Source organism: Gouania willdenowi, chromosome 6, assembly GCF_900634775.1.
Source record: "Gouania willdenowi chromosome 6, fGouWil2.1, whole genome shotgun sequence".
In the NCBI taxonomy this organism is placed as follows: Eukaryota; Metazoa; Chordata; class Actinopteri; order Blenniiformes; family Gobiesocidae; genus Gouania; species Gouania willdenowi.
Window position 1 is genome coordinate 51,858,371 of NC_041049.1, and position 10,330 is coordinate 51,868,700.

Here is a 10,330-nt window from a genome sequence, read left to right on the forward strand (position 1 = left end):
TTAAAATTGCCGTACTTTTAACAACACGAGGAAATGTAAATTTAACAAAAATTTCCTGTCCATCGAAGATTTTTCCTAATGGTTTTCAGAGTGATTTTGATTATTTTAGTCAGTTTTATATATGTATATTACTGTCATTTTGTGTATTTTTGTGTGTTTACTTTGGGGGCCGTCAGTTGCACATCTGCACTAGACACTGAAAAAAATGTAGCCTAACCTTATGTATTTCATGTGTTGTTTTTTCATAATTGTGTTTACTGTGAAATTGGTCTTACATTTAATTTCAAATGGCAATAAAAAAGTCTATAAAAGGCTTGAATTTAATTTGACTGAAGCTGTAGGACACTGCACACAGAAAAAACAACACGCAAAAATGACAACAGAAACACACAAAATAAGATAATAAAAGGTACAGACAGACAACAACAAAATACACAAAATGACACCAAAAACACAATAAATGATGATAGAAATTATCTTTATGAGAACATGAACTGAAAATACAAGAGTCCGTCTTGTTCCCACACCAGGAAGGAGATGACTGGAAATTATTAAAAAAAAACTGTTCTAGCTTATCTACATGGTTAAACTCATACATGTTGGTTTCCTTGTTCCTTTCTCAACAGTTCAACAACATGCTGCTGTACTGCGTTCCTAAGTTCAGCCTGGCAGGGAGCAAATACTCAGTGAGGACTCGGATAGGCATCGAGGGGATGACGGTTCGGGAAACGCACAATGAGGACTACCCTCACACCTTCCAGGTGTCGGGAAAGGAGAGGACGCTGGAGCTCCAGGCTAGGTAACTCATATTTTTATACAGAAACCATGAATATGGAAATTACATTTTACAGCATTTAAACACTAAGGGGTCTATTCTACCGTTTGGACTTAAGCACTTTTTACATGCCTGCAGTTACACGCCTCTCTGCTGTGCTTCCTGACACGCCCACCGCGCGTAAATCAACCAAAAGCACATAGTCTTACATTCCTGCATTCAGAAATGATCAGCGCGCATCATCATCATCAATGTTTCATTTGTTATTTACTCTTGTAGTTAGAGATGTAACGATTAATCGTAAGGCAGTTAAAAATTGATTCATAGGTATCACGGTTCACATCGATACTCTGAATATTGAATCACAGTACTTTTTTTAAACAGCAGAGGGCGCTATATATTTATCCTTCTCTTGTCCAAATGCTGAGGCGGCGGGCGGAATCTGCTACTACTTTCTTTCTGGCCGCCTTCTACTCTTAAACATGTTCATAAATGATTCCTTACCCCTTTAGCAGCGAAAGAATATCTGTAATATTACGTGAATATCTGTAAAAGTCACGTTTTTCTATTAGCTCTGTCTGCTAGCATAGCATCTCTTCTTCACTGCTAGAATATCTGCATGCCAACCGACCACTGGGTTACCAGCGCCCTCTGCTGGTCCAAACAAATATCTGACGTAAATACGATGCAGACTGTTTTTTTTTTTTTTTTTAAGTACAATTGTTAAGGCACAAAATACATTTTCAGTTGCATTTTTAAAAAGAAAAAGAACTATTATGCAGTTTTGCATTGTTTACTATAGAACCAGAATTTAAATTAATAGGCTTCTTCATTTGTATTATTCCTTTATTTATTTCATTCAAGATTATTTTTAGTTAAATTGCATTGTTCTGAATAGTTTATCAAGGGATTCTTTTGATAAAAAAAAAAGGGATTCTTTTGACAATGAAAAATAAAAGGAAAATAGTACAGTATTTTCTAGTTTTTTTTCCCCCAAAAAATACAGGAATATCATTTGTCTACAGTCCCATTTTGTAAAATAAATCGTGAGAGAATTGTATCGTGAACCCAGTATTGTGAATCGAATCGTATCGGGAGTTGAGTAAATCGTTACATCCCTACTTGTAGTGGATCAAACTGTGGCTTTAAGTTATACACAGTGTTAAAATAGTTAAGTATCAGTCTCTCACAGTTTCATTGTGACAAGCAGAGGCAGCAGCTGACGTGCACATTCAACACAGCTGATCAGCTCCATGACACTGCTCTCAGAATCAGAATCAGAAATGTTTTTAATGGCCATGTACAGTTTTAAGGACAGTACAAGGAATTTGTCTTGGTAGTTGGTGCACAAAAACAAACAACAAAAAAAAAATAAAAATAAATAAATAAATAAATAAAAATTAAAAAAAACAAAGAACAACCCAGCAACAATAATAATAATAATAAATATAAAGGATGAGGGATAAATAAAGGATAGATAGAGAATAAAGGATAAATAGGATAAATATAAACAAATACAGTGCCTTGCGAAAGCATTCGGCCCCCTTGAACTTTTCGACCTTTTGCCACATTTCAGGCTTCAAACATAAAGATATAAAACTGTAATTTTTTGTGAAGAATCAACAACAAGTGGGACACAATCATGAAGTGAAACAAAATTTATTGCTTGGGGTGTGTTCATGTGGATGGTGGCAGAGGGAAAGAAGCTGTTTTTGTGTCTGTGTTTTTGTGTCTCACCCCCTCCCTGAAAGAGGAGTGGACGACACGGGTGAAATATAATGAAATGTAACACATTTTGTTCCGTTTAGAACTGGTAAATGGTAAAAAAAAGGTCAACCCTTTGGCATGCTTGTGTGACTCCTCCCAACAATCGTTTGAATTTAGCAATAGCTATAAACTCTTTTTACAAAACATTACATTTACAGTATTGTCCCTATTAAAACATTCTATTATGTCCAAACTCTAACCCACTGCAGCAGTTCTTTTTTTAAATTGCAATAACGATTAAAATTATGCCATAATTGTAATTAATTATTAAATGTTCAAAGACAAACACAGGACAAGAACAAGCATCATTATTGTTTACATTTTTCATTTAATCACCTTGTTAGAGAAGCACATTTATTGCAGTATAAACCAATAAAAATCTAAATGAATCCTTGTTTATTGTGCGTTCATCAGTAAAGAACAGTTTACCTGTAACACCTGTTATTGTGTAATATTCCTTAATGCCTGTAAGTATAATAAATAACAATAATACGTATTATCAGTGTTATTAAGTAAGAATAATAATATTTAGTGGTTATTTGCACATTTATTTTTATGCTGTTTTTGTTGTTTTTTATTGATTTATTTTATTTTTTTCTAATTAATGTCCGTCCAACAGTCATACATTTTGCACTATTATTCTATATTGGTATTTTATTCTATTCTATTCTATTCTAGAATTCTATAGAATTATGTTTAATTGTCTCTGTGACACTAAAGGTTACATAATATGTACTGTATATTATATACGTGTTATAGAACATGTGTCCTTATGTACAGCCGAAGACAATCCAACAGTCTGAATCTTAAACAATAATAATAATAATAATAAATTTAATTTAAAAGCACCTTTCAGGCCACTCAAGGACACTTTACAGTAAAAACAGAATAATAAACACACTAAATCCCACTAAACTAGTATTTTGGTTGAACAGTGTAATTTCATTGACGTGGGGCTATAATAAATCTGCATAGTCATGGTTAATAAGTGAATACTTTTTTTGTTTCCACCTCTGCAGCTCAGAGCAGGACAAGGCCAGCTGGATAAAGGTAAACACTGTCCCATCTCAGTTATGTTTTTTTTAAATTCTAATTATTAACATGATTCATGTTGTTCTTGTTAATTTTCAGGCTTTTCAGGAGACCATCAAAACTTTCCAGCAAAAAAACGACTCTTTCAAAAACGCACTGAAAGATGTAGAAGAAGTGTCGGTGAGTGTTCTAATGAGGAGCGTGCACAGTGCACATAAAGAACACATGATTATTCCTCTTGGATTGAGTGGTTTTTAAAAACAAAATAAAGGAAAGTATATGAATCTTTTGGATTACAGAAAGCTGAGCTGGGAAAACGAGCTCCTCGCTGGATCCGTGATAATGAAGTGACCATGTGTATGAAATGCCATGAGCCTTTTAACGCTCTGACACGGAGGAGACACCACTGCAGAGCCTGTGGATATGTAAGTAACACAGGGATGGAGTCAATTATTACTGTGATTGTGTCATTTAGCCTTCATTACAAATATGATGTAATTATAGTTGTAATTTAAAAACTTTGTTGCTGTTGTAATCAGAATTAGGGGTGTTGAAAAAAAACGATTTGGCAATATATTGCGATATTACGTCGCGCGATTCTCGGATCGAGTCAAAATGCATCCATATCGATTTTTTTTAACCTTTATTTAACCAGGAAAGTCTTTTCCACTGCAGGAGACTTTGTAACTGCACAAAGAAGTGCTGAAACCTGGCCATGTTGACCAACTTGTGTTTTTTCAATAAAATCGAAAAAGAAAGTACTAACTTTCTGCATTTATTTGTTGTTCTAGGCAGTGTTGGCATTACCACCCCAACATCACTTTTGACAGTAACTAGTACTGTAACGCAATATTTTTCTAAAGAAATAACGCCATCACCGTTACAATATGGTGCGTTTGTCCGTTACTTTGCTAGCTGCAGTGTACTTCCTGTTTACAGTGGTGCTACATATTATTGCGGGATGCCGTGCCAAACACAGTAAAACAGTAGAAGAAGAAGCATTGTCAGCATGTTTCTGTTTACATCACATCATGGCAAGTCAATGCAAGAACAGGACGAGCTTCTCAGAGTGGAAATACGCGCATTGTTTTTGGCTCCAAAAGATGCATCAGTGAAGCTAAGCTAACGCTGTGGCTGGATTTTAATGGACTGTGACTGTTATCCAGGAACATGTCAGCCAAACTATTGCACTGCATGTTGTTGTAAATAAGAAGCCTGTCGCTACTGCTGAGTCACTGCTAACAGCAGCTCATTAGCCTGATATGTTTAGCATTGTGTAGCTGAGAAAAATGCTGTGAATTTGTTTTTCCACATTTATTTTCATACGCATTTTCAACAGCAGAATGTCCACCTGGAATATGCACAGCTTACTTTACATTACTGTGCCAAGGCTGAAAAATTACTGTTTTAATTTTGGAGCAGCTGTTTTGTGCGTTATATGCACATCATTTATGGTTGTTTTATAGCAGTTGATCAACAGTGGATTATTATATTATTACAGCACTAATATGAAGCTGTATGGACACAAATGACCCAAAATAAATAATACATTCTTTCATTCTAAGTAACTCAAAAGTTAGTTTTTCCAGTAACGCATTACTTTTTGGTGTAAGTAATCAAAATAGTAACTGAGTTACTTTGTTAATGAAGTAACTAGTAACGGTAACTAGTTACTTTGTTTCAGTAACTAGCACAACACTGGTTCTAGACATTTACCTCAGTTAAGTTGCACTAAAGTCAAAGTTGCTTTAAAAGCCACAGACAGATTGTATGTTGTTTTTTTATTTGAAGTTGTTGGCACATGACACGTTAAAGCCAATGTTTTGAGTGTAAAATATGCCAATAAAATATATTTCATACATAATGTTCTCATGAAGGTGTACACATTTACAGATACATTGTTTCTCAAGTCATATATATATATAAAAAATTGCAATAATCACCTTATACTTTAATATCGAGTTATATCGTATCGTATCGTGACTTATGTATCGGGATATGAATCGTATCGCCAGATGCCAGGTAATACACACCCCTAGTTACAATGTAATTAAACGCAAACCTGTGGAACCATGTTAGAGGTTTATATGGCTTACACATATGTAGTTAAAAGTTATTAAAATATGTTTCATAACAAGTTTTCCCTCTACCTGTCACTTCTCTTCAGGATCATTTTACTATTTAAAAAAAATAAAACAAAATTGAGGGCTATACTGACACATAAAAGGCTCAGACGCCCACACCAAAAACATTAATACCAATACTTTCATGGATAAGGAAGCCTAACAAGGAAACTAAAAATATAATCTATTACCTACAATAATTTGTTTTTCATTTTTTAGTGTATTTTAGGGGTAGGAAGCAGTTTTAAATTTACAAACACAACCATTTAGACAAAAATTACCAATGCTGTTTTTATTTTTTTCTAATTAACGTTGCAAAAAAATGTGATTTGGGAAAAAAAATATTTAAACAATAACGTATTGTTACCTAATGTTGCATGTGTGAGTAGATACAATTCTGCTGCAAAAGTCCCTTCAAAATAAAATGATTATTAAGATTATTTTTGAGATTTTTAGTTGTTTTTTTTTTTTTTCAGCTAACTGAAATTGAGAACCTCAAAACTACACAGAGAACCCTTAGATTTTCACTAGATAACACATTAAACAAAGGGTTAATCCCACTTTAAACATGGATAACATCGTGTTTCTCCTGCAGGTGGTGTGTTGGAAATGCTCCGACTATAAAGTGGGGCTGGAATACGACGGAGACAAGCTGAATAAAGTCTGCAAAGACTGTCACTCCATCCTGAAGGGAAATGGCATCGCAGAGGCTCGAAAGAAAGGCATTTTAGAGGTGATGTTTGAACACAGACAAAAATATTACAAAATATTACATCATCTAATGTTGAAGAAAAAGAGTTAAGATCATCAGCAGCAATGTAGGACAGTGTTAAATTATAGTTGAATTATAATAATCCATATCTTGTTTGATAAATACGACGGCGTATTAGGGCCACATTAACATTTTAAAATCTATACAGATTAAAGTCGTAATATTTCGAGAATAAAGTTGTAATTTTATGAGAACAACTTTGTATCTTAACATCGTAATTTGATGAGATTAAAGTAATAATAGTTCAAGAATAAAGTTGTAATAATTTGAAAATGAAGTTGTAGTTTTATGAAATAAAAATTTAAATATAAACTGGAAACACTGTTATCAGATGAAGGACTTTAAAGACACAGATCGATCTTTGCATTTGTTCTGACAAAAGAACCAGACTGGTTTGGAGCAAATAGCAACATTGAATTCTGAGCGCTATACCATCACAGTTTTTATAAGATATGGCTTTATTCTCATAAAATTACGACTTTAATCTCTAAATATTACCACTTTGATCTCAAAGTATTACAACTTTATTATCAAAATAATGACTAATAAAATTACGACTCCATTCTCAAAATATTACGACTTTACTTTCAAAGTATTACAACTTTATTCTCAAAATAATATGACTTTAATGAAATTACAACTTTATTCTCAAAACATTACGACTTTAATCTTAAAGTATTATGACTTTTACCTTGAAATATTATGACTTTAATAAAATTACGACTATTTTCAAAATATCACGACTTTAATCTCAATGTATTACGACTTTGATCTCGAAATATTATGAGTTCAATAAAATTCCGACTTTATTGTCAAAATTTTACGATTTAACATAATGATTTTATTCTAATGAATGTATCATTTTTTTCTCAAAATATTATGACTTTGATAAAATTATGACTTTATTCTCATGAAATTACAACTTTATTCCCATAAAATTATGACTTTGATCTCAAAGTATTACGACTTTCATCTCGAAATACTATGACTTTAATCAAATTCCGACTTTATTCTCAAAATTTTGCGATTTTAATAACATTATGATTATGAACATTATGAAATGACAACTTTAATCTCAAAATATTACAACTTTAATCTCGTAGTGCTGAGATTTCTTTTTATTTTAATGTTGCCGTCCTAAATAGATGCTTAATTAAAATTGAATAACCATTTTCATGTCTGCTCTCCTGCAGATCGAGGCTTCTCAGTTCGCCGACCACAGCATCATCTGTGGCTTCCTGCAGTATTCAGAGAAGAGCAAACCATGGCAGAGGATTTGGTGCATCATCCCTGAGAAAGAAGGCGTGGTGCTCTACCTCTACGGAGCTCCACAGGTACAGAAAACAGGGTCAAATGGAATGGAGCTCCACACTCCTCCACAGTGGTCTCATCTCTGTTCTATCTCTCACAGGACGTCCGGGCCCAGTGCACCATCCCTCTCCTGGGCTACTCTGTGGACGACAGCCCCAAACCCACGGACCTTCCGGCCAGTTTCCGTCTCTCACAGTCCAAGTCAGTCCACAACTTTGCAGCGGAGAGTGAGGAGCTGAAACAGCGCTGGCTGAAATTCATCCGAGTGGCAGTGAAGGGAGAAATACCCGAGCGCCCTACGGACAACAACAACACACAGGAAGTCTGCACCGACAGCTCATAGAGAAAAAAACTAGTGAAAGACTAAACACAACCACACACTAGTGGGAATCTTAAAGTCAAAGTGCTGGAGAAGCTGCTTCTGGTGTCTCTCAGAGAGTCTGTGAGAGCTTCTGGAGGATTACTACTAGCCTACATGTTCTGGTACAATCAACACTAGACGCCTAAAAGTGGAGGAACAGACCCAGTTAATAAGGACCTGAGCCAGCACCTTGTTTTAGGACATGAGTCCAGTCTGTTTGGACCTGTACAGTATATTGTTTTTCTGAAGGATTTGTTATTTTCATGTATTTCATGTATCTGATCTGGCCCGTAGGTGAAAGTAAAAATGACTTATTGTGTAAATTTACAAATAACTCATTTGTAGATCTCTCAGACCCTCCAACGACACAAATTCAATGAAATTCCACAATATAATTCTTGTATCACATGTTGGCAGTCGCCAGATGCCTTCAAGAAACTAACAATATTTTCTGAACAATTTGAGCCCATTTTTTCTTGCCATATTTTAACCTTATTTCATCACTTCTTCATGCAGTATTTTTGCTATTTTGCCACATTACTCACATTCCTGCCACTTCTCCATCAAATTTCAATGTCTTTTCTGCACATTTTTTCCACTTTTAAGACATTTTTGGCACATTTAAACCATCTCCACCACATTTTCTACCTAATTTTAACCTCTTTGCACCATATTTCATGCTTATTTTTTGCCACATCCAATATTTGTCATGCCTGTTATTTGCTAGTTTAAAGTAATTGTTCCTACATTTTAAATTACATAACCATGTCTGTGTACAACCACCTTAATAGGGTTCCCCAGTCTCTCTTTTTTTTTTTTTTTTTGATAATAAAAAGTCATATTAAATTCCAAAGTATTTTGAAAGTAAATAAACCAACGGCTCAAATATTAATATATTTATCTAATTGAATGAGAAATGTACCGTCGAGCCATCACGTTGACTCAATAGTGTAATTCTGCCCTGTTCATTGATCAATACCAGTGGAAACGGGGCCAATTGATGTGCTCTCCCAGTTTGTTTCTGGTGCTTGTTCCACTAAAGCAGCTCTACTAGGCTTTGCTATGGTCGTTACAGACGTGATCATCTGAAGTGGGAGGACGTTAAAGGCAGAGATCATCATTATCTTATCTTAATAGCAGCAAACGCAGCACGATAGTATAGAGAAGGTGGTGCGACAAATGTACATGGGTTTTTAATGCTGTAATTAGATGTATTATTTAAAGTAATTTATAGAGAATGATAAGCATGCGATGTTAAAGGTAGCACAATGTTCATCCGCTCAACAGTACATTTGGTCCTGTCCTTTTAAAAGCTGTTTTATTTTTATCACTAAGCAGAGAAACCTGTCAGCCCTGAACTCTGTGTGTGTGTGTGTGTGTGTGTCAGTGGGGTACATTATCCCTTTGAGCTATTTTTTCACATTCATATCAAAGCAAAAGCACAAAACTTGTGCCTGTTGTTTTGCGTGTCATCTCAACAAAATGTGTGTGCACTCTAAACTGTGTACCTTCACAATAAAATGCATTAAGCTAATTATTGTGGCTTGTGCTTGAATGATGATAGAAGAATGTGTCACTGCACTCCTAGATTTCATGGATACGACAGTGAGAGTATTTGTATTTAGAGATGTTATGGTTTCTGCAGCTGCTTTGTCCGTTAGTTCATATTAAACAGAGCAGTGAGTGCATTATAATTACTTATAGTGTTAAGTGTTGGTTGTGATGCTGTGTGTTCACACTATACTTCCAGTTTATCTTTCTGTTAGAGCAGGAATGGGCAACTTTTATCACAGTGGGGGCCACAAAACTATGATTGTCCACACTATCAACATTAGGAAAAATGACTGTATTGATCATTAATACAGGAAACACAAAGATTTTTTGTTGTCAGAGTGTTTTTACTAACTTTTTGTATTTATTTGTCATTTGTTTTTGGAGTATTTTTGTTTATTTATTTATATATATATATATTTAGTTGTCTTGGGTGTTTTGGGGAAAATAAATGTCAATTTATGTATTTTTGTTGTTTTTAAATTTGTGTATTTATCAGTCATTTTGTTTTTGTTGTTTTGTGTATTTATTTGTATTTTTTAGTTGTCTTGCATGTTTTTGGGAAAATGTCAATTTGTGTATTTTTGTTGTTTTGTTTTTTAATTTTTGGTATTTGTGTTGACTTTTTGTTCTTGAAG

At 34.3% G+C, this 10,330-nt stretch overlaps 1 protein-coding gene across 7 annotated transcripts in view; it reads left to right on the forward strand.

Moving 5' to 3' along the window:
• fgd4a (FYVE, RhoGEF and PH domain containing 4a) overlaps positions 1-9,707 on the forward strand; it is a 66,525-nt gene extending 56,818 nt beyond the window's left edge. For all 7 annotated transcript variants that reach the window (XM_028450137.1, XM_028450140.1, XM_028450138.1 and 4 more), the window contains 7 exons: positions 627-799; positions 3,562-3,592; positions 3,674-3,754; positions 3,874-3,999; positions 6,293-6,430; positions 7,663-7,803; positions 7,881-9,707. In XM_028450137.1, coding sequence (XP_028305938.1) covers positions 627-799; positions 3,562-3,592; positions 3,674-3,754; positions 3,874-3,999; positions 6,293-6,430; positions 7,663-7,803; positions 7,881-8,123 — 933 coding nt within the window. In that variant the 3' untranslated portion in view covers positions 8,124-9,707. The remainder of the gene's footprint in view (positions 1-626; positions 800-3,561; positions 3,593-3,673; positions 3,755-3,873; positions 4,000-6,292; positions 6,431-7,662; positions 7,804-7,880) is intronic.
• Positions 9,708-10,330: the final 623 nt, after the last annotated feature.